A 25,783-nucleotide genomic window follows, 5' to 3' on the forward strand; every position below is an offset into this window, starting at 1 on the left:
TACAAAACCACCGTATTTGGTGCCTGGCACATACCCCACACAAACTGTTGCCTGAACTAGAAGGGTTACACAACTGAATGTCATCTTTGCTTTGCATCTTGCCAATGTTTTACAGGCAACAATACTGCACCACGAGAGGCTTTGAATGGCTTAAATGTTTAGGATCGTGCTGCTCAGAAGATGGTGTGGTACAGATATTATGAAAAGTTGGCCATACACTTTGAAAGCTTATGGGAAAACTAAAATTTCCAACACAAAAACCTGCATGTCAACAGATGGCGACAGACAGGTTGCATCCAGAGGAGGACATCTGTTCCTAATCACAGGTAACCGCTGGTTGGGCAGATAAATGTTTGCAGCCTCTGACAGTCCCAGCGGCTTTCAGCCTGTCAATCAGTTATACAATCTTACTGGTCGCCGATAATCGGAACACCCGAGATCCCAGCTGCAGATATTTACAGAATACCCGCCATACAGGAGGACTCTTTTGGCACATGTGTATGAAGCCTTATACTAGAAGAATTTTATGTAAAGCAAAAGCACTCCGCAGCAACACAACACAGCAGGAAGCAGAGCCCACACAGTGTGCAAAAATGGCTAGCCACATGTATAAATATTTAAGACCACAGCTAAAGCCTTTATTAAAATGAACAGATATTGAGAAGATTATGCTAATCAAATTTATATAAATAGGTAAAAAAAAATTCCCAGCAAGACTTTTAAAGTCATCTTACTACACAGTTTGGGAAAGATTGATTTTAAGCATCTTCAACATTAGCAGAAACATGCAAAAGGAAATGGTGCAGGTCCCTGGATGACAGGCCGGGTGTGTGTTTAACTTAATGTGCTCCAGGACATGGTACTGAAAGAAACTTACAGCTGGGAAATGAAAAACTAGTCTGATGGAGAAGTAAAGGCCTGGCTTGCTTTTCTGCCTATGTAAAACATCTCTTGCTTCTTTGCCACAACCACATGGCTGCTTCAATACAACATGTACTTCAAGCTGAACTGTAGGCAAACAGCTAAATAAACAGATGAAACACATATGCAGGAGCTGCTTTACTTGCCAAAAGATCTGTATTCCTGTATTTTCACAGCTCTGATACACAGTAACACCTGAACCTGGAGAGGACGGAATGGGGGGGGGGGGGGTAGCATTTAGTGGAGCTGACGGCTGTATTTTCCTCCCAGCAGCAGCTGAATGCTGGTGGGAGGGAGAGGAGAAGTGGACATTGCTGGCATTCAGCTGCTGCAGGGAGGAAAAAACAGCCGTCAGCTCCACTAAATGCCGCCCTCCTCTCCAGATTCTGGAGTTAGCAACCAAGGGAAACCAACTGCCCACAACAGACTGGTAGATAGTGATCGATGGGTTGCTGACCCCTGAATCAAAGTATATGTGAATCCTCGCCTTGTAAAAACAACCCATTCAAAATTAAAATAGAAAAAAGGGTAAAACATTTGTGTATAGATATGAAAAAAAAAAAGGTATTTTATAAATGTTATTTTCTTTTTTTTTTTATAAGTGATCATATACCCTCTGTTTTCAGCTGCATAAGGAACTCAAAGAGATAGGGCAGGAGAAATAGCAGGACACTGATCTTCCCAACGAATGGCTGTGCAATTGAGGGGGGGGTGTCAGGACAAGTCTAATCATTGGAGAGCAGGCTGAGTTCCCAACACAGCTAGAGAACTGACCATGCTGTGATCTCATGTCTAGTGTGGTCAGTTTTAATAGAAACCCAGAGGGACTTTTAGGAACACCAGGGATTTCACACAAATGGAAGCAGTACAAAAAAAGTAGGATACTTTTTCATATAAGTACAGCAGGCACACATCAGGAATATGAAATGTTGGGTTTACATACAGTGAAGGAAAGAAGTGTTTGATCCCCTGCTGATTTTGAATGTTTGCCCACTCACAAAGAAATGATCAGTCTAAAAATCAAATGATAGGTGTATTGTAACATTGAGAGACAGAATAGCAACAAAAAATTCAAAAGAAATGCATGTCTAACAAATGATGCATTGACTTGCATGTTCATGAGGGAAATAAGTATTTGATCCCCTTCACAAAGCATGACTTAGTACTAGGTGGCAAATCCCTTGTTGGCAATCACAGAGGTCAGAAGTGTCCTGTAGTTGGCCACCAGGTTTGCACACATCTCAGGAGAGATTTTGGCCCACTCCTCTTGGCAGATCCTCTCCAAGTCATTAAGGTTTAGTGGCTGACATTTGGCAACTCGAACTTTCAGCTCCCTCCACAGATTTTCAATTGGATTAAGGTATTGAGACTGGCTAAGCCACTCCAGGACCTTAATGTGCTTTTTCTTGAGCCACTCCTTTGTTGCCTTGGCCATGTGTTTTGGATCATTGTCATGTTGGAACACCCATCCACGACCCATTTGCAATACCCTGGCTGAGGGAAGAAGGTTTTCACCTAAGATTTGACGGTACATTGCCCTGTCCATCGTCTCTTTGATGCGGTGCAGTTGTCCTGTCCCCTTAGGAGAAAAACACCCACAAAAGCAGAATATTTCCACCACCATGTTTGACAGTTGGGATGGTGTTCTTGGGGGTCAAAGGCAGCATTACTCCTCCTCCAAACACTGCGAGTTGAGTTGATGCCAAAGAGCTCAATTTTGGTCTCACAACACACAACACTGACCACAACACTTTCAACCAGTCCTCCTCTGCATCATTCAGATGTTCAGTGGCAATCTTCAGACAGGCCTGGACATGTGCTTTCTTGAGCAGAGAGACCTTGTGGGCACTGCAGGATTTCAATCTTTGTTGGCGTAGTGTGTTACCTATTGTTTTCTTGGTGACTGTGGTCCCAGCTGCCTGGAGATCATTGAAAAGATCCTCGGGTGTAGTTCTGGGATGATTCCTCACTCTTCTCATGATCATTGACACTCCACGAGGTGAGATCTTGCATGGTGCACCAGACCTAGGGAGACTGACAGTTGTTTTTGGTTTCTTCCATTTGCAAATGATTGCACCAACTGTTGTCACATTCTCACCAAGCTGCTTGGCGATAGTTTGGTAGCCCAGCCCAGCCTTGTGTAGGTCTACAATCTTGCCCCTGACATCCTTGGACAGCTCTTTGGTCTTTGCCATGGTAGAGAATTTGGAATCTGATTGTTTGATTGCTCCTGTGGACAGGTGTCTTTTATACAGGTAACAAAATTAAATTAGCAGCACTCCCTTTAAGAGACTGCTTCTAATCTCAGCTTGTTACCTGCATGAAAGGCACCCGGTAGCCAGAAATCCGGCTGAATGATAGGGAATCTAATACTTATTTCCCTCATGAACATGCAAATCAGTGCAAAATTGGTAGGTCACGTAAAATGACAGAGCGGGGTCAGCACATGCTGAAGCGCAGAGTGCGCAGAAGTCTCCGACAGTCTGCACAGTCAATAGTTAAAAGACGAACTTTGCGTGGCCTTCAAATGAATACAACAGTACAGAGACCTTCATGGAATGGGTTTCCATGCCTGAGCAGCTGCGTCCAAGCCATACATCACCGCAAGTGCAACGCAAAGCATCAGATGCAGTAGTGTAAAGCACGCCGCCACTGGACACTACAGCAGTGAAGACGTGTTCTCTGGAATGACAAATCACGCTTCTGTGTCTGGCTATCCAATTGACGTCTCTGGGTTTGGTGGTTGCCAGGAGAACGGTACTTGCTTGACTACATTGTGCCAAGTGTAACGTTTGGTGAAGGAGAGATTATGGTGTGGGGAATAGAACACCTTCAGGATGAATTCGAGCAGAGACTGCAAGCCAGGCCTTCTCATCCAACATCAGTGCCTGGCCTCACAAATGCGCTTCTGGAAGAATGGTCAAACATTCCCATAAACACACTCCTTAAACTTGTGGACAGCCTTCCCAGAAGAGTTGAAGCTGTTATAGCTGCAAATGGTGGGCCAACTCAATATTGAACCCTACGGACTACAGCCCCTGGCAAAAAATACAGAATCATCACTCTTGGAAAATGTTCATTCAATTGTTTGTGTAGGAAAAAAAAACAAAAATCACAGACATACCTCAAAACTATTTTCATTCAACATTCCAACCTTCTGGCTTTAAGAAATACATAATACAATAAAAAAAGAAAGAAAACTGTAGTTAATTGCAACTGATTTTGCAGATCAAGCAGAGGAAATAAATATGGAATCACTCAATTCTGAAGAAAATATTATGAAATCACCATGTACTTTGCAGTACTAAAACAAACATCTGCATCAGATTACATCTGCTAATTAGTCTGCAATTAAAGAAGAGTGCTTGCACACCTTGGTGAGCTGTTGCACCAAGCTGATTGACGTGAATCATGAATCCAAACACGAGAGATGTCAGTTGAAACAGACAGAGGATTATAAAACTTCTTCAAGAAGGTAAATCATCATGGAATGTTGCAAAAGATGTTGGCTGTTCCCAGTCAGCTGTGTCTAAAATCTGGACCAAGTACACATCAAATGGGAAGGTAAGGAAAGGTAGACCAAGGAAGACATTAAAGCATCAAGATAGAAAACAAAGCAATATGCCTTGAAAACCGAAAATGCACAACAAATGAGGAACAAATGGGCAGAAACTAGAGTCAATGTCCGTGACCAAACTGTAAGACAGCGCCGAAAGGAAATGGGATTTACATACAGAAAAGTGGAACAAAACCATCATTAACACCTAAACAGAAAAAAAACAAGGTTACAGTGTGCTAAAGAAAAGCAATCATGGACTGTGGAGGACTGGATGAATGTGATATTCAGTGATGAATCACAAATCTTTTCTTTGGTGCTGTTCCAATGAAATGTATGAGGACTGTCTGAAGAAAAACATGCAAATTTTCACAGTCATTGATGATATGGGGTTGCATGCCAGGTAAAGGTACGGGGCAGATGACAGTCATAAAATCTTCCATAAATGCACAAGCTTAGATTGAGATTTTGGACACTTTTCGTCATCCATCAATTGAAAGAATGTTTGTTGATGAAATTTTTCAGGATGATAATGCTTCTTGCCATAGGGCAAAAGCCATGAAAGCTTTCCTTCAAGAAAGACAAATATCAATGAAATGGCCTGAAAATAGTTCAGACCTCAATCCAACTAAAAATCTATGGTGGAAATGAAAGAAAATGGTGCATGACAAGGCTCCAACCTGCAAAGCTGATCTGGCAACTGCAATAAGAGAAAGTTGGAGCCAGAATGATGAAGAATACCGTTTGTCGATAGTTAAATCCATGTTTCAGAGAATTCAAGCTGTTATAAAAGCCAGAGGTGGTGCAACAAAGTACTAGTGGTATACTGTAGTGTGGTTTTTTTCCATGATTCCATAATATTTTCCTCAGAGTTGAGAGATTCCATAATTTTTTTCTCTGCTTGATCTGCAAAAACAGTTGCAACTGACTACAGTTTTCTCTCTTATTCATTTTTTAAGTATTTCTTATATCCAGAAGGTTGGAAAATTAAATAAATAGTTTTACGGCATGTCTGTGAGTAGTTTTTTTCTACACAATTAAATGAACATTTTCCAAGAGTGGTGATTCCATACTTTTTGCCAGGGTTTGCAAGACTGGGATGCCATTTATGTTCCCGTGCATGTAAAGGCAGGCGTACGAATACTTTTGGCAATATAGTGTAAGTCTTCAACTGCGCTTTAACGTGACACTAAAGCTTCATTTTTTTTTTTTTTAATAACAAACATGTCTATACTTACCGGTTCTGTGCAGTGATTTTGCACAGATCAGCCCAGATCCTCTTCTTTTCAGGTCCCAGCCAGCGCTCCTAGCTCTTCCACCTCGAGCAGTGCCAGGAAAAGCACTGCTGCATGCTCTTCCCCCGAGCTGCTGCTCTATGCATCCATAAGATACAGAGGAGCGGCTGAACCTTGCTCTCTCCTCATTGGCTCACTGGGCTCCTGTTGCGGTCTCAGCCAATGACAAGGAAGAGTCCTCAGACAGCAGAGGCTGTCGTGAATGTCGCTGGATTGGAGGGGGCTCAGGTAATGGTTGGGGGGGGGGGGGGGGGGAGGTTTTTTTACCTTCATGCATAGAATGAAGTTAAAAATCCATGAGCCTTTAGAACCACTTTAACCTCAGCACTGCTGAGTGTACATCCAATGCTTTGGTGTGCTGACTCCCATCTTGAGGACTGCAGCGGATCAGCAGCCCCCTCCAAAAAAAAAAAAAAAAATAGGGTAGGAAATACAACAGGGAGCAGACACACTGTGCACATGCAGTTTGGTTGAAAGGACCCCTCAAAGTGGTACAAAGAAAAAAAAGATGGAATTATATGAGATAAAACACTGCTTACAAAATAGCAGCAAGTGTGGTATATACAACACACCTACTGGCTACTTGACTGGACTGACTGGTTCTAGAATACTTTACCTCCTGGGCTAAAAGCAGATATCCAACAGAAGTACCCAAGCCTGTGCTACAGGTTTGGCTTACGCCAAGTCGTACACAACGGTTTTGTAAGACTAAGTCTAAAAACAGAAGATCTTATGACACTAATGAGAATATAGCTCCCGACAAACCTCACGGCATTAATTAGAACCATGGGCACCTTGTGTGTACCACGTCCAGAATGCTTTAAATCTAAGACAAGTCTCCAGCAGAATGCAAGAATGTCACCCCTAGGCAGGAGAGACAGAATAAATGTCCTCTAAGGGAGGACATGAGTACTGTCACATTTATTTAAGTAAAAGACATGTCATGCAAGCCAGTGCATTGGCTGCCTTTCTGCTGCTCTCATTTTTCCTCCAAGCACTTCACAGGATTTCCACGTAGCACATAGATTGTGTTTTTCATCCTAAATAATTATAGGATATAACAATATCATCAGCAACAAGGAAAGTCACAAAACATGTTAAATATAAAATAATAACCTCACAATGGAGGTATGCTGAATTTCTCGATTTCAGAGTGCCGGCCATCTACAAACTATGCCAACTATGCCAACAGCTATGTTGTCAATGAAATTTCTCACAAAATGCATTTCCACTTTTGCAGCCAAATTGGGATAACAATTTATATAGTTGTCACGTTTCTATTCACACAGCTAAACTTGGTGTTAAAGCTGTATGCAAAGTTTAAAGCACAAATCAATCTAGAACAGGTTTCATACAGAACAAAAAAATACTGTTTTTTTTTTTAAATAGAAACGATAGTCTGCATAGATGTCACAGGCAATGGTCTGCGTGCCCATATCTATCAGGAATCCACAAAGGACAGAGCTGCAATATGTATCTGCCACAACACACACAATTGTTGTTTAGCAGGGCTTGTCTAGATGTGCAAAGAGTTTCACATGTATTCAGCTTGCATTTCAGATCAGTTCAAAACTTAAGTTCTTTCCCAGGTGCATCAGACCCACACCTGACCTGCATCAAAAGGCCTTTGCATTTCCATTGACTTATGGGGTGAAAAAGCGGTTCTGATGTGAACAAAATCCCATGTACACAGAAGCGATGTCAGAAGTAAAGGGGGCTTTTCCCACATTACACTTGAATTGCACAAGGGCCACTAAAGTAGTAACCTAAGGCAGGCCATACATTATGCAATTTTATTTTCTTTCAACCACTGTTCGAAGGAAAGAAAAATTGCTCAATTCCCCCATCAACACAGTCCGTGTTGATGGGGCAATCCCTCCCGCTGCGGGAGGTCTGCCAGCCATCAGAATGCAGTAATTACAGCTTGTGGCTATAGCCACCAGCACTAATCGAGCAAAATAAAAAACAAAAACAAACAAAAACAGCTAAAGATAAACTTCAGTACAACCAGTCTGCCCATAGATGGATCGAGTCTTGACCGGTTCCTGCTAAATTTCAATCCATCCATTGTTAGCTTAAGATTTCACAAAGAATTATACAATGCATTTTATGTTTACCTGTGAGGACAGACATATAAGAATGGTCAATGCCAATTTGTTATTAAGTTCAGGCATCAGGGTGGTAATCTGAATCCTGGCTTTACTACGAGAAGGCTTGGCTTGCATTCTTCACTCTAATTCATCCCAATGGTGTACTATCGGGTTGAGGTCAGGACTCTGTGCAGGCCAGTCACGTTCCTCCACCCCAAACTCGCTCATCCATGTCTTTATGGACCTTGCTTTATGCACAGTCATGTTGGGACAGGAAGGGGCCATCCCCAAACTGTTCCCACAAAGTTGGGAGCATGAAATGTCTTAGGTATGCTGCCGCCTTAAGAGTTCCCTTCACTGGAACTAAGGGGCCAAGCCCAACCCCTGAGATAACCCCACACCACAATCCCACCTCCACCAAACTTTACACTTGGCACAATGCAGTCAGGCAAGTACCGTTCGCCTGGAAACGGCAAGCCCAGACATATCCATCGGATAGCCAGACAGGGAAGTGTGATTCGTCACTCCAGAGAACACGTCTCCACTGCCCTAGAGCCCAGTGGCAGCGTGCTTTACAACACTGCATCCATCGCCTTGCTTGCCCTTGGTGATGTAAAGTTGGAAGCAGCTGCTCGGCCATGGAAATCCATTCCACAAAGCTCTCTACGCACTGTTGTTGTACTAATCTGAAGGCCATATGAAAATTGGAGATCTTTAGCTATTGACTGCAGAAAGTTGGCGAGTTCTGCGCACTTTGCGTTTCAGCATGCACTGACCCCGCCGCTCTGTCATTTTATGTGGCCTACAAACTTCGTGGCCGAGTTGCTATTGTTCCCAGTTGCTCCCACTTTTTGTTATAACAACACTAGCAGTTGACTGTGTAATATTTAGTAGCAAGCAAATTGCATGGATGGACATATTGCACAGGTGGCAACCTATCACCACACTCAAATTCACTGAGCTTCTGAGAGTGACTCATTCTGCCACAGATATTTGTAGAAGCAGTCTGCATGCCTAGGTGCTTGATTTGATACACCTGTGGCCATGGAGGTGATTGGAACACCTGAATCCAATGATTTGGAGGGGTGTCTCTCCAAATAGTAGATTACAGTAGTTAGGTACCAGAGCAGAGACAAGTAATATATACCAAAACCCTTGTGACCTGCTTTGATAAAAGTACTAAGTTCTGTGAATCGCTTACACCATGCACACTCATAAAACAGTGTTTTATAATAACCAAAAAGTGCCACGCAAGTAATAATTGCTTATATACAATAGGTAACAAAACTGCTCTTAGCTCTAGGCCAAATATGCTTCTCTTGAACAGGAATGTTGGAAAATTTTCATTTGATCAGAGCACACAGCCAATTGGCTGCAGCGATGATAAGTATATACGGACAGCCTTCTGCCCAACTGAAAAAAAAATATTGACCCATGTATGGCCAGCTTAAGAGTCTCTTCAAATAATTAATTGCAATTTTCTTATTTAGAGGTGTTCTTAAATGACAACTGAACTTGGTTTGAAAATCAATATTGTAATGAGCCTAACACACATATTAAATCAGCACTAAGCTATATCTATTTTCCACATAATGCAATATTTTGCCATGGTCTTCCTAACTTAATCAGAAGTCACTCATGCAGATAGCAGAGGAATGAGAGCAGACAGACATCACACTAGGTGCTTCGGATTGAAGCAAGTACATACTATATCAGGATATGCTTTGCTCATTTTTAATTTCGAGTTTCACAACCACTTTAATTGAATAAAAATTTTGATTTCCTGAATTCATGAACTCTGTCCAGATATTACAGGATACATCTCCTGACATCTACAGTGTAACATTTTTCAAGATTTGAATCTTGAGGGGGGGAAAGCACAAGGAAAGGAACACCGCTTGCTCCTTATGAAATTCAGAAACAACCTTTGGGAGGAAGGATGGATGAAACCAGAATACCGCACTGCTTCCAAAATATTCATATAAACGATGCCTATACTTACAGCAGATGTAACAGCTATCAGCAAATCGGTTTTAAGTGCCACTTTAAGCAAAGATTTCCAAAAAGTTTGAAAGTATAGCCAAAGATTTTTTGGCTATACTATTGCTATGGATCACAGGACTGCAACTAGTTCTCCACTCCTGTGACCGGTTTCCCATTGTCAGCTAATATCACAGACCCGGTCCAGGATCTGAAAAGATCTGCCCAGAAGCCTGGACCTGTAGCTGCCTCAGCTTCTCAGTGATCCGCCGAGTGCCTGAGTCAGCTGCTCCCGCCCTACCACAGCCTAGTGCTCAGAGTAGAGAGCCAGTGACTAACAGTCACCAGCTCTCTATAGGCTGAGGACCAAGACCTTAGCGATCAGCGGTGTCAGTATTCGAAGGTGGCAGGGGACACCTGCAGCTGGGATCAGTGCTGCAGACTCCTGAGTATAATTTATTTTTTTTCTATTATAACATTCATCTCTTAAGATCTCAAGTTCTAATGTGTCTTTTGTTTATTAAAGCCTTACTATTCACTGCCTTTAAAGAGCGGTTAATTCAGATTCAAAGCTAATGGTCTGTCAAAATAAGTGCCCAAGGCAGCCACCTGTACTTATGGGTGTAAAATTAAACACATTAAATCTAATCCTGATTGAAAAAAATTTAAGATAATCTAACATCATTCTGGTGAATGAACCATTAAACATTTTTAAATAAAATAGCAAAAGGTGACAGGTCTCCTGCTATAAAAAAAAAAAAAAAAAAAAAACACATTCGAGAAATCTCTTTCCTAGTCAGTAACCATCTCTTAAATTCCACACCTTTAGCTGAACAGTCTAAATCGGAGGATGAAATACCCCCTTCCTGACGTAGAAGATCCTTCTTCTGACGGAATGGACAGGGTGGATCTATGGAAAGGTTCTGGATCGTCAAACAAGCCATTCCGGGCCAAGCAAAGCTACCAGGATGATCCTTCCTTATTCTATTGCCATTTTTTTTGTTTGTTTTAAGACCTTTTGGAATGAATGTAAGGAGTGGGGAATGCAATTTGACTGAATGGGTCCACTCCTAGTTCAGAGTACCCACTACCGGTATGATTGCTTCCTTGCTTTTTTTACCTGAAATTTGAGCAAAGTGTTTTGCTTGTTCACAAACAAGTCCAACCCTGGATTCCATAATTGGTGTGTGTGATCAAATGGAACACTTAGCAGGTTAAAGACCACTTCCCTGTCAGTCTAGCTGAACACAGAGGAAAGGCATGTACAGCCATACCCACCCCTCCTCTGTGAAGAATGAAAACCGGTAACAAGGATTTCCTTACTTCTAGCTTCAGTTTGTGGTTTACAAGCCGTTAACCAGCTTGTAAAGCATCTGACCAAACCAATCTTGCTTTCAAGGCAGAGGAGAGATCGAATGTCTAATAGACCCCAGATCTCTCAGTAAAAAGTACCCGTCATTCACTGCCCATGCCATCACAAGGGATGTTGTTTATCTCTTTTGATAGCAATAAAGTTGAGCATAGCAGAAAAAAAGTAAATAAAATAATGAAAAAGTGCACCTGTCCAACTGTGCTCATGTGCAAATGTGAATACATACATAGGTCTTGCACGCCAAACTGTGATTTCACCACACATTTGAGGCATCGTAATGAATCTCAGAGTGAGAGCAATATATCCAGTGCCAGACCTCCAGTTAACTATAAACTGGTTACCTGTAAAGGTTTTTTAAACCGTTGCCAATGGATAATTTAATGTACCGAAGATTGTTGCCATTCCATGTGTGTACACAATATTAAAGTATGACCTGTTAGGTATCCATTTACTCAGCGTAACATTTTTTATATTGCACCAAAAATGGGTATTATATTATGTTTGTGTGCACTAACATTCATTAAAGTGTATTTTGTTCCTGAAAAACTGCATTTTAGAAATGGATGCACAAATATCCTGCAACATAAAAATTGCAGCAACCACCATTTAGTTATAGATTGGAGAAGTTGCCATTTGTTCATACTGTTGATATACTGGTGAGGGGATGCACCGGACACCTTGGCTGCTATTGTGCTGAGTGTCCAGTGCGCCCCTGTGCCTTCAAGCAGGGGTGGGCTCCCCACAGGCTTACCTGCCCAAGGTCTATCCATTATTATACATGTGCTTCTACTATGGAGGCTCTCAAAATTTATAGAGTTAGGAACTGCAGACTATTGAGCTGCTGTGAAGAGGCTCTGCAGCTTACGCATGTATTTGCAAATGTGTGCTAACTAAACCCCTGTTTTTTAATGTGAACTGTTAGACAGGACAATTCGGTTAGTTGCAAGCTGGATGGTAAGTTCAGCTGGGGATTTTTCAGTTTCTTCTGTTTTTTCACATACGTTGCCCTTCCATGTGCTCCTTGCTGCAAAGGCTAGTTACAGATTGGGGCAGTTGCCATTTGTTTGTACGGTTTTTATCTGCAGGGCCACTACTTTAAAAAGTATATAATATTTGGGGTTCTAAGAAATTTTCTAGCAAGAAAAAAAAAAAAAAAAATGCAGATTTTAACATGTATGTGAGAAATGTAGGAATGGGCCCAGGTGGCAAGTGGTTAAACTTAAACATTTATAAATTTGGTACTAATTAAAGTATAGGTGAACTGTAAACTCTATCATCATTGGTCATGTTAGGCTACGCTTTGAATGTGATCAGCACACAATCAGCTCTGCAGTGTAACATGGTTTTCATACAGTTAAGCTTCTTCTGTCTTGTGTAACAAAACTCAGCTCTGAAAGTACTCACCAAATTGTAGATGCTCAGAAGCAGAGCTTCGATGCACCCACTGCTCTGAAGGTCTCTGCTGGTGGACACAGACAAGTAGCACCATATGAGCTCTGGCAGGAACTGAAGCGTGAATGTCCTCAGGTGCTTTTCTCTGCTTCTGTAGAACTCAAAGAGCTGGTGGCAGACTGGCTCCAACAACTGTCATCAGAAGCACAAAGTACATCACACATTGAGCATTTCACCATGAATACTAATCTGACTAGTGAAAATGAAAGTCAACTAAAAAGAAAAAAAAAAAAAAAAAAAAAAAAAAAAAACCCTTTTATAGCCCATTTCCATCTACAGTATGTACATGCAATACTGCCTTTTGTTGCACATACCCCTAAAGAGGATCTACATTCAAACGTTAAACTTTTTACTTTTTCTTTTAAATATTCTTTTATGTATGGTCCCATATTGTCATTGGAGGGATTTATGGTCACAGGCATAAAAGCCTCACAGCAGTTCTAACCAATCCCTATCAAACACTAAATATTTGACTAGAACTGGGAAACATCTGGGCCGCTGTTACATTTAAAATGTCACAGCACGCACTTTCATTTTTTAACAACACCTCTCCTCTGTGGTTTACTTTTAAATTCTATGGACTACGTATCCCATGGTACAATGCAGCTTTAATGACTCCATCTCCTTAAACGCCTTCTCTCAGCACCTTTGTACTTCAGAAGGCAGAATCTGTTATATACCCAACACAGCAATGCATGCTCACAGGGCATAGTAAATACGTGTCACAGAATTCAGGGAGACAAATGTGTGAGATTCTTCACAAAGTAAGTTTACTAAACTACACAGAGTAAAAAGGAGTAGGCTGGAAATTAAAATACAACATGGAAATTAATATAATGACTTGAAATGTTGGGAGAATGAGGAATAAGGTAGGTATTTGACCATATTCCTTTTCCCCAAGCTGAATGAGCGTTTAAAAACAGGGGTGTCCTTTAAAAATCAACATTTTTAAATTTGATTTTATGTTGATTTTTTTTTGTAAAAATGCGTTTACACTTAGTGAACACATGCAGCAAAGAAACATTTGACAGTGTCTTTTACTGGACTTTTAGAAGTGTTATTTTCCCAAAGAAAAATATCCTACTCTTCACAATCATGCCTTATTCATGTCATCAGTTTTCAGGGACATCTATATTTGTGATCAACTATCTTTTAGGATGAAGCACCTGAAGGGCAAAATTAGAACCAAAATATCTCATGAGCACCTTGAGAATTGCTAGTACATCTAATCGAACCAGATATTGATGCATTAAGTTTATGAAAAACAGTGTCAAATGTGACACTAGTTTTATGTTGCCGTCTTTTACTTTTATTATTAAAAAAATTACAAAAAAGAAAAAAAAAAAAAAATTAAGTTTTGATACTCAGATATGTACAATTATCTATATAAGTAATGGTTAACTTGTGATCTGCCAGACTTTTTCTGCTCATCAGCTATCTTATTGTTAGTGTATTTTATATGTGGACAAATCCTCTTCTTCCAATATGACCAAGGAAAGTGAAAAAATTGGACACCCCTGATTTAAACCATGCAGTGTGGAAGGACCCCACTACATGGTTGCGTTTATTGGAGATGTACAGTGGTGCAGACAAACAGAGGTACCTTGGAATGGAGATTTTAACTTCACTTAAAGCTATGTTAGTAAATAAAAGAGTAGCTGAAGGGCTGAAATAACTAACTTTTCTGGAGTGAAAGCGGTTTCAGGTATGGTTCATTGCTGCTCATATACCCACAAAGAATCTAGCCTTTGGCCATGTGACAACTGTTAGAAAATCTAATTTTTTCGAACAAAATTCTACCTGTGTATGGCAAACTTTAGATTTCTCCACACTGTCCCGAATATGAGAATATAAGTGGGACAGCCAAGGGATCTGTTCTCCATATAAATTTTTTCTTTTCCCTAACAAACCCAATAGGGTGATGTTCTGTGGCCATTTTAGATACAAAACATGGTTACTGGTGTTAGATCCAAAATGCGATTATCCAGCTATATTTTATTTATTTCAGGTACTTATATAGCGCCATCAATTTATGCAGCGCTTTACATATAAATTGTACATTCACATCAGTCCCTAACCCTCAAGGGGCGTACAATCTAAGGTCCCTAACTTACATTCACATATTAGGGCCAATTTAGACAGGAACCAATTCACCTCCCAGCATGTCTTTGGAATGTAGGAGGAAACCGGAGTACCCGGAGGAAACCCACCAGATCGATTCTGCATCCACCTAGGCGAGCATCGATTGTTTTATTCATTTTTTTTTTCTTTTAATCTCACATCTCTTAAAAATTTTCAATAGACCAGTAAACACATCATTCAGCCAAGAGTAGTAATTGTTCCATGGTGAAAAGTGCTACAGACTCAATTATATCAAGTTTGCAACGCAGGTTTTTCCACAAAACCCGTTTGTTCCTGATGCATGTAAATTCTCAATAAAAGCTGGCTGGGTGGGTTGCTAAGCTGCAGTCGAGATAAAGTACTGCTTCCACCTACACTATATTCAAGAAAACAAACATTTCATGAATCACCACAATTTCCTTCTTCTAATTGATGCATTAAACTTTGCGGTTTTACGTAAAACCATACTTAGAGCTATCCAGCTTTTGGCTTGTTACATGACCAGTACAGTTCAGAGAACATTCATATTCACTGCATCCATTCCAAGCTCAGGTTGGGGGCAACTGAGAAGGGCATTTAATGCACTTTGTTAGTGGCTATTGTGCTTATTTCTCCCTTCTTTAAAAAGATCAGTTCAATGTTACAGTTAAAAGCAACTATTTCAAAGGGGCCATAAAAATCCTTATTACATGGATGCAGGATGTCGCTATCACTCGAATGACCCACATGTGCAATCTGTTGCAGTGTTCACGTAGCAAATGTACTGAAGTTCAATAAAGGGCAATGTCACATTAGCGATCTTGTCACTGATGACAACGTGCCGCAATAGAACTGCTCCTACTGAACCACTTCCTCAATGGGCGAAAAAAAATCTCTCTCACCTATGAAGAAGCAATAACCCAGTGATTTGGCTAGCAACACCCTAGAATCAGGTGACTGCTCTTTTGAGATGTCAACGCTGGAGACAGCTCACATCTGGCTGATCTGAAAAAATAAATAAACTTTTTTACAACTAAACTTTGAGTTTTCTTTTGTGTAATTCAGAGAGAAGTCTTGTAAATTCACGTGTAAGCAAAGCCTAATTTTAACTATTCTTAACCCCTTCACGCCTAAGGGTAAAACAAATCTTAACGCCTAAGCACAATCTTGCAAATTTGACAAGTGTTAGTAATTGCGATGATATGTACGGTTTTTACTTTGTACATCCAGATGGATTATACCTTGTTTTCTTCAGAAACAATAGTGCGCATTTTGTTTTGTTTTTTTTACCTAAAACACACTGACATTAACTGACACCGATACCAATTTAAAAAAAAAAAAAAAACCTTGGCACTGAACTAGATCAAACCTTGATCTAGGTATTTTTTAATATTTATTTATTTTTTATTTTTAACAAACAGGTTTTTTTTCCCCTCTATTCAAAGAGAGGGAGAGATGCAATGTATCTCTCTCCTCCATTCATAGAGACAAAAAATAAGGGGGGCCAATTAGAGGCTATCACAGCGATCATGTGACCTGGAATCAAGAGTCTCAGGTCCCGATTGTTAGAACAGGACCCGGGGCCCTCAGTGACACCCCAGTGTTTGTGCTGGGAGCACACTGTGCAGCGCAAGTATGCGGCCCCATGGAAAAAAGCCCAGTTCTGTGAGGCCACATATTTGTGTTACATAGGTGTGAAGGGGTTAAAATTGTTTCCTCCCTCTCTCCCGTTACTGATCCTGCCTACAAAATCTGCATACTTAACTTTTTTTTTTTGGTCCAGTCACATGATCCCACAGTTCTGGCTCCCATGTCAGTGAGCAGGTGCTACAGGGGAGAGAAGGGACAATGGCTGGCCTTTGGGAGCCTATGGGTGACAATACAGCTTCTGGAATGCACAACCATTGTTGAGCATTCCCTTATTCAAGGAAGCCGAAGCCAGAGCTGCAGGATCACGAGATCAGACTGGACTGCTTTAAAAAAATAGGTAAGTATACATATATTTTTATACAGACTGAGCAGAACAGGTAGGAGAAGGGAGGGAACATCTTTAAAAAATAAATAAATAAATTATATATATATATATATATATTTAGGGCTTTAGTCTTTTGTCAGCAAGTTAAGGCACCTCCTGTGAAGGCCTTGCAGACAAACATGAAGTTGATAATTGTTCTCTGAGACAATAAAATTTTAATGCGTCAGGACAAAACAGCTATCCCGGAGATGTAAAGCTGGCCACACACAGCTTAACTTTTGCCCGATTCCTGGGTATTGGCCAAAATCTGAGATGTGGGTGGCCTTGCCAATTCCACCCAATTCCACAATCAATTAGGATGTCAGAAAGAATGCAGAACAGCCAATCAGTTGTGGTCACTGTTTGGGTATTCTAACAGTCATGAGTGACTGCTGTCAAGATACAATAGTTAGCAGTAGAAGATTTGTCAATCCACGCTGTTTAGCATGTATATGGCCAGCTTAAGGATGCATTCATTTAACATATCTAGACTGGAGATTGCACGAAAGTGCAAATGCCTATTTGTGACTGGTGCTCTTTAAAATTCCATTTCTGGGCTAGAGACAGGCTTAAAGTGAAGCTTTATTCTCTCAGTCAAGATTGACTATTTTTAATCCTTATGCTGCTACCAATTAGTAAATAGATAAGAAGGTATACTATATTTACTTGGTTTTAAAAACTTGTTTTCCCATTTCTTCAGCTACTTCCTGGTTTCCTAGGCAAATGATGTCATACATCCCAGAGGTCTTTAGGAGGGGAGGAGGGGTTTTCTCAGCTAAGCACACCCTCATGTGTGCCTGAGCTAAAGGCAGATGGATTCCAGGGTGTAAACCCTATATGAATCATCTGCACTCAAGTTGACCACACCCAAAAATGCTAGGGAGTTCTTTTTCAAAGTGATTTCTCAGCAAAATAAAGCATGAAGAAATGGTGGATGGAGGGGTTTTCTTTGAAAATTTGTGGTGCTCAGATGCAGTGTAGTTCCGCTTTAAATTCTGACTGTAAAATGTAGCACCACTCTCTGCAGCATTCTCCTGCAAGTCCAAGATGAGGGTAGAATTTTGATACCCTAGCGCCATTCAACCTGTTGGAAGGACCAGAGCTGGATAGCCAAGTAGGCGGGATAGCACTGGAGAGGAGGTGACTACTGTGCTCCTGGGGGCTACATCCTTGTTTTTTGCACAAGCTGGGACTTTAGCTTTAGGATACAAATCTTTATGTTAGATAAAGCACACATTTCATTTGTACACAGCACAGTCATTAGATGGAACTGCCTCACCTTGCAGATCCTAGCTGGTCAGCCATGTGACCCATTAACATCAGCAGTTTCAAACTGCAGATTGCAATTGCTCAGTATGAATTTATGGCACATTGAGATATATAGGTTTATCTAACAGAACTGTCAAAGTATTTTAAAATGGGCTCAGAGGTTGGAGATTATCTAAAAATCAAATCCCAACCCATGACCATCACTAATCTAGCTATGCATTGACTGCTCCCCTTATTCCTGACCAGAAGCTACCCAACATATATTTGTAATTGACAGGTTACTTACCTCGCTCTGAGGTTCCTGAATCACGTCATACAAAGCAGATACTAAAAATGTCTTCTCTTTCAAACTGGCAGCATAACTTGTAATGGACGCCTCGGGTAGAATCTAAAAACAAAACATCTTCTTTAAAAACGTTAATCAGAGGTCCTTCTTCCCCTCCAGCTGTATCCTGAATACTATATGGAAGAGGCTTTCAGTCTTCTAGCATCAGCACAAGCTGTGTGCTAAAGTAATTCTAGCTACATGGTTTGAATTTGTGCCTTAGAATTTAACAGAGAATTAATAATTGCACGCACATTTTACATTGTCACGTGTAAAAGCAGAAGTCAATATTAAAAAAATATGTTACCAGTCTTACCAAAACATACCCATACTCCAAGGGTTACCACATATACTGTAGGTTTCCCCCAATAATATGCATATGCCTGTCAGAGGGATAGAAATGCCATTGTTACAAAGCTTTCCAATGAAGCAGCTTCTACTTAAAGATTAAATACATACAACCCTAACTGTATATATGGATCGTAAACACTTTTTATATTATTTTGACTGCTTTTAGCCTTTTTCCAGCCTTTGTTTTATCTCTGTACTGGAGATCTCTTTGACCCGTCATGCAAAAACTCCCACCAGTACATTTGATTTCACAATAAATTGTCGTTTGAAAGTACTTCATTCACTCCAAAATCGAATGTTAAATAGCAAACATTTTTTGAACATTCCAAAAATGAAAACCACATTCACTGTTAGAAATTAGTTTATTCACATTTTTACAACAAGTGTTACAACTAAAATTAAGAACTCTTAACCAAGTTTCAGCCACATATAAAGAACCACAACCAGATCAGGAGCATGTTACACCATAAACATGAAACATGCTCCAAAAAGTGAACTTAGCCTTTAACATGCATACCTAGAAAAAAAAAAAAAAAAAAAAAAACACCTCTTTGCATATGTTTTTACCTTGGAAAAAGGCTGGAAACCAGAAATTGCACAAGAGCATAACAGCTGTAGGCAGAAAACACCTCAATAGATGGATCAAAAATGGGCCGTTTCATTAAGAACTTACCTGAATTTCAATCCACCTACGGTCGTTCCTGCTTGAGAGAAGGGGGATCTAATGAGCAGCTTCTCTCATATGGGAATGTTGGAAAATTTTAATTCAATCAGCGAATGCAGCTAATAGTCTGCAGCACTGATAAATATATTCTGCAAGCAGAGGAGTCCTTGCTGTTGGGCTACAACAGCACAGCAGGGAGGATTCCTCCATCTACCTCATTTGTGTGGGGAAATCTTGTTTTTTTTTTTTTTGGATTAGCCCTACGTTCAAACCATTTTCAAGTCTTCAAAGCACAAGAAAAATCCTCAGATGGACAAAAGCAAAAAAGAATCTTAATGAGGTGGCAGACAGATAAAAGGTTTTAAAAGACTTTAAAAAAAAAAAAAAAAAAATCAGAGACACTGGTTAATAATTACCTTAAACTCCGATAACCATTCCTCAACAACTCCTCTTTCTGTGGACAACATCTTCCCACATCTAGCAGTTTACAACTGGCCTCCTGGAAAAAAAAAAAAAAAAAAGAGAAGATAAATATGTTGCTATGTACCCTTGGACTATGTTTGGTCATTAAGAGCAGTAACATTAGAAGTTCCTCTTTTTTAACGCTTGCACTCCCATGGCAAACCAAATTCTAGGTGTTTTCCATGAGATATGAATATAGCATTTTCATATTTCTAAATGCACAAGTATTCAGTGACACATATTACTCACAATGTTAAAACAAAAACATCCATTCTATAGTCTTGCCATCAAGTGAGAAGAGCTTCTGACCAGGAGGCCATGGTGTATCAGGCATCCAATGACAAAATCCTAGGCGACAAGTTGCCATGACGACTAGAAATTGCGTCCTGGCTTTTATTAGCCCATTCACTGTTGCAGAGATGCACAACTTGTATCGCCCAACGCCCAGGACATGCAGTTGTGGGCACGTAAGCATTTTCTACATTTAGCCCTTCTGCGAGTAAGCAGCAAGGCTCACTTGTCAGGTGGAAGCATTTGGGTGGCTCCACTGCCACCAAATTGCTTCCACACATGCGGGTAAAGGTCACCCCCACCGTCCGCACCACCCCCCTCATGTATCACGGGCTCTGCTTGCCTATCTGCAGGCCCAGGACGGGCGCCGCAGGGTAGAAAAACAATGTAATTTAGTGTGACCTGCACCGCATCACATTCAGTGCAGCACAAGGGAGACACGCAGGTTCATTGGCATTTTTGTAATTGTTGTTGGGAGGCACAGGTACTGGAACTCATATATATATTTATATATATATATATATATATATATATATATATATATATATATATATATATATACACACATATACACACATACATATATATACACACATACACATACACACAGTCAGGTCCATAAATATTGGGACATCGACATAATTCTAACATTTTTGGCTCTATACACCACCACAATGGATTTGAAATGAAACGAACAAGATGTGCTTTAACTGCAGACTGTCAGCTTTAATTGGAGGGTATTTACATCCAAATCAAGTGAGCGGTGTAGGAATTACAACAGTTTGCATATGTGCCTCCCACTTTTTAAGGGACCAAAAGTAATGGGACAGAATAATAATCATAAATCAAACTTTCACTTTTTAATTCTTGGTTGCAAATCCTTTGCAGTCAATTACAGCCTGAAGTCTGGAATGCATAGACATTACCAGACGCTGGGTTTCATCCCTGGTGATGCTCTGCCAGGCCTCTACTGCAACTGTCTTCAGTTCCTGCTTGTTCTTGGGGCATTTTCCCTTCAGTTTTGTCTTCAGCAAGTGAAATGCATGCTCAATCGGATTCAGGTCAGGTGATTGACTTGGCCATTGCGAAACATTCCACTTCTTTCCCTTAAAAAACTCTTTGGTTGCTTTTGCAGTATGCTTTGGGTCATTGTCCATCTGCACTGTGAAGCAGCGTCCAATGAGTTCTGAAGCATTTGGCTGAATATGAGCAGATAATATTGCCCGAAACACTTCAGAATTCATCCTGCTGCTTTTGTCAGCAGTCACATCATCAATAAATACAAGAGAACCAGTTCCATTGGCAGCCATACATGCCCACGCCATGACACTACCACCACCATGCTTCACTGATGAGGTGGTATGCTTAGGATCATGAGCAGCTCCTTTCCTTCTCCATACTCTTCTCTTCCCATCACTCTGGTACAAGTTGATCTTGGTCTCATCTGTCCATAGGATGTTGTTCCAGAACTGTGACGGCTTTTTTAGATGTCGTTTGGCAAACTCTAATCTGGCCTTCCTGTTTTTGAGGCTCACCAATGGTTTACATCTTGTGGTGAACCCTCTGTATTCACTCTGGTGAAGTCTTCTCTTGATTGTTGACTTTGACACACATACACCTACCTCCTGGAGAGTGTTCTTGATCTGGCCAACTGTTTTGAAGGGTGTTTTCTTCACCAGGGAAAGAAATCATCGGTCATCCACCACAGTTGTTTTCCGTGGTCTTCCGGGTCTTTTGGTGTTGCTGAGCTCACCGATGCGTTCCTTCTTTTTAAGAATGTTCCAAACAGTTGTTTTGGCCACGCCTAATGTTTTTGCTATCTCTCTGATGGGTATGTTTTGCTTTTTCAGCCTAATGATGGCTTGCTTCACTGACAGTGACAGCTCTTTGGATCTCATCTTGAGAGTTGACAGCAACAGATTTCAAATGCAAATAGCACACTTGAAATGAACTCTGGACCTTTTATCTGCTCATTATAATTGGGATAATGAGGGAATAACACACACCTGGCCATGGAACAGCTGAGAAACCAATTGTCCCATTACTTTTGGTCCCTTAACAAGTGGCAGGCACATATGCAAACTGTTGTAATTCCTACACCGTTCACCTGATGTATGGATGTAAATACCCTCAAATTAAAGCTGACAGTCTGCAGTTTAAGCACATCTTGTTCGTTTCATTTTAAATCCATTGTGGTGGTGTATAGAGCCAAAAATGTTAGAATTGTGTCGATGTCCCAATATTTATAGACCTGACATATATATATATATATATGTATATATGTATATATGTACACATACATATACACACACACACACTATATATATATATATATATATATATATATATATATATATATATATATATATATATATATATATATATATATATATATATACACACACACACACACACACACACACACAGTGGGGATCGAAAGTTTGGGCACCCCAGCTAAAAATTTGTATTAATGTGCATAAAGAAGCCAAGGAAAGATGGAAAAATCTCCAAAAGGCATCAAATTACAGATTAGACATTCTTATAATATGTCAACAAAAGTTAGATTTTATTTCCATCATTTACACTTTCAAAATAACAGAAAACAAAAAAATGGCGTCTGCAAAAGTTTGGGCACCCTGCAGAATTTATAGCATGCACTGCCCCCTTTGCCAAGCTGAGACCTGCCAGTGTCATGGATTGTTCTCAATCATCATCTAGGAAGACCAGGTGATGTCAATCTCAAAGGTTTTAAATGCCCAGACTCATCTGACCTCGCCCCAACAATCACCACCATGGGTTCTTCTAAGCAGTTGTCTAGAAAACTGAAACTGAAAATAGTTGACGCTCACAAAGCTGGAGAAGGCTATAAGAAGATAGCAAAGCGTTTTCAGATGTCAATATCCTCTGTTCGGAATGTAATTAAGAAATGGCAGTCATCAGGAACAGTGGAAGTTAAAGCAAGATCTGAAAGACCAAGAAAAATATCAGACAGAACAGCTTGCAGGATTGTGAGAAAAACAATTCAAAACCCACGTTTGACTGCACGATCCCTCCAGAAAGATCTGGCAGACACTGGAGTTGTGGTACACTATTCCACTATAAAGAGATACTTGTACAAATACGGTCTTCATGGAAGAGTCATCAGAAGAAAACCTCTTCTACGTCCTCACCACAAAAATCATCGTTTGAACTTTGCAAATGAACATATAGACAAGCCTGATGCATTTTGGAAACAAGTTCTGTGGACCGATGAGGTTAAAATTGAACTTTTTGGCCGGAATGAGCAAAGGTACGTTTGGAGAAGAAGGGGCACAGAATTTAATGAAAAGAACCTCTGTCCAACTGTTAAGCATGGGGTTGGATCAATCATGCTTTGGGGTTGTGTTGCAGCCAGTGGCACAGGGAACATCTCACGAGTAGAAGGAAAAATGGATTCAATAAAATTTCAGCAAATTTTGGATGGTAACTTGATGCCATCTGTGAAAAAGCTGAAGTTAAAGAGAGGATGGCTTCTACAAATGGATAATGATCCTAAACACACCTCGAAATCCACGGGGGATTACATCAAGAGGCGTAAACTGAAGGTTTTGCCATGGCCTTCACAATCTCCTGACCTCAACATAATTGAAAATCTATGGATAGACCTGAAAAAAGCAGTGCGTGACAGACTGCCCAGAAATCTCAAAGAACTGGAAGACTTTTGTAAGGAAGAATGGGCAAAGATACCTCAAACAAGAATTGAAATACGCCTGGCTGGCTACAAAAAGCGTTTACAAGCTGTGATACTTGCCAAAGGGGGCAGTACAATTTATTAACTCTGCAGGGTGCCCAAACTTTTGCAGACGCCATTTTTTTTGTTTTCTGTTATTATGAAAGTGTAAAATGATGGAAATAAAATCTAACTTTTGTTGACATAAGAATGTCTAATCTGTAATTTGATGCCTTTTGGAGATTTTTCCATCTTTCCTTGGCTTTGTTATGCACATTAATACAAACTTTTAGCTGGGGTGCCCAAACATTCGATCCCCACTGTGTATAATATATATTATATATATACACACACATACATATACATACACACACACACACACACACACACACACACACACATACACACACTCCGCCAAACTTTACACTTGGCACAATGCAGTCAGGCAAGTACCGTTCTCCTGGCAACAGCCAATCTCAGACATGTCCATCGGATTACTAGAGAAGCATGATTCGTCACTTCAGGGAGCAAGTCTCCACTGCTCTAGAGTCCAGTGGCAGTGTGCTTTACACCACTACATCCAACGCTTTGCATTGCACTTGCGGTGATGTATGGCTTGGACGCAGCTGCTCAGGCATGGAAATCCATTCCATGAAGGTCTCTCTGTACTATTGTATTCATTTGAAAAAGAAGGAAAAGAAGACAGACAAGACAAATGTGTGTGTGTGTGCTGGAGGTGGGATGCAGGGGAAAGACCAATATGTGTGCGCTGGAGGAAAGACCAACGTGTGTGTGTGTGTGTGTGTGTGTGTGTGCGCGCATGCGCTGGAGGAGGGATGTAGGGGGGAGACCAAATCCCCCAGTGACAAAATTAAACTTTTACTTTAGGTATTATCCTCAATGATAAAGTGAAACTCTGTGTTGTGAACATCAAAACTTTGGCTTAGGCATTATTATGAATGGATTATTTTCAGGCTGTGGCTATCGTTACTTCTGATTCACAGTCCTGAAAAAAGCATGCAACAAAGAGTAAAAAAAAAAAAAAGTCAAAACCATGTGTACTTGTCACAGATCAACAAGTTTCCAAAAACAGTAGTACCGGTCTTCATTCCTCCCATCACATTGTGATGTCATGATGCCTCCCAAACCTTAAGACTCTGAAAACAACGTTGATGGACTCTTTTTAAAGTCATCATCAAGCACCCATGTCACCAGGGGAGTATGTGGGCGCTCAACGAACAATCCTCCCCCCCCCCCAACACTTTGGTTCAGGGGAAAAAAAAAAAAAAACACATCGGGACCTAGTCTGTCATGTCACCATGATTTCAGGCAGGAAAATGAGTCTAGTCATTAGTTAAAAGAACCTTAGATTCAGAGGTACGATCAAGCACTCTATTGAGGCAACTGTTAATACATGTAGCCCAAAACAATGCAAAAAAAACCTGTGTCAGTCAGATCCGCATGTGAATAAACTGGTGCAAGACAGACAGGATCAGCTTGTCAGGCTGTAGTAAGCTTCAACAAAAGTCTAAGGTGTTCTCTACAGGTGGAAAACAGGAGCTGAAGCCATCTTTTACCCATCTCATGCATATTTATAGGGAATAGGTGTCTTGTGTGCTGAATTCGGTGACACAATTTGAACTTGGTCACATGCCTGATGAAGGTGTCCTGCGAGACTTGAAAATGCTGCCTTGCTGTAACTATGTGATCATTCATTAAAAATTTTGTACCCATATTGGTGATACTCGGTGTGCTGGTGACAATCTCCCTTGCGGATTCTGTTTGGTTCCAGCAGACGGTCACTGCAGCACCCACTTACACACCGCCATTTTTAAATGCAGGAACGTGTGTTTGGATTGTACACTTGAATTTGGTAACACAGTCACATGCCTATGAAGTGAAGACCCAGTCAGACAGTGGAAAATGCGATTA

General features: G+C 40.6%; 1 protein-coding gene across 2 annotated transcripts in view; it reads right to left on the bottom strand.

Annotated features, from left to right (window-relative positions):
* HYCC1 (hyccin PI4KA lipid kinase complex subunit 1) overlaps positions 1-25,783 on the bottom strand; it is a 137,943-nt gene that overhangs the window by 59,891 nt on the left and 52,269 nt on the right. For both annotated transcript variants that reach the window (XM_089673191.1, XM_089673192.1), the window contains 3 exons: positions 19,806-19,888; positions 18,336-18,437; positions 12,619-12,798 (listed from right to left, as the gene is read on the bottom strand). In XM_089673191.1, the coding sequence (XP_089529317.1) occupies positions 12,619-12,798; positions 18,336-18,437; positions 19,806-19,856 (333 nt within the window). In that variant the 5' untranslated portion in view covers positions 19,857-19,888. The remainder of the gene's footprint in view (positions 1-12,618; positions 12,799-18,335; positions 18,438-19,805; positions 19,889-25,783) is intronic.

This window comes from Staurois parvus, unplaced genomic scaffold (genome assembly GCF_062004578.1).
Source record: "Staurois parvus isolate SC_StPar_1 unplaced genomic scaffold, SC_StPar_1.0 ptg000136l, whole genome shotgun sequence".
Taxonomy (NCBI): domain Eukaryota; kingdom Metazoa; phylum Chordata; class Amphibia; order Anura; family Ranidae; genus Staurois; species Staurois parvus.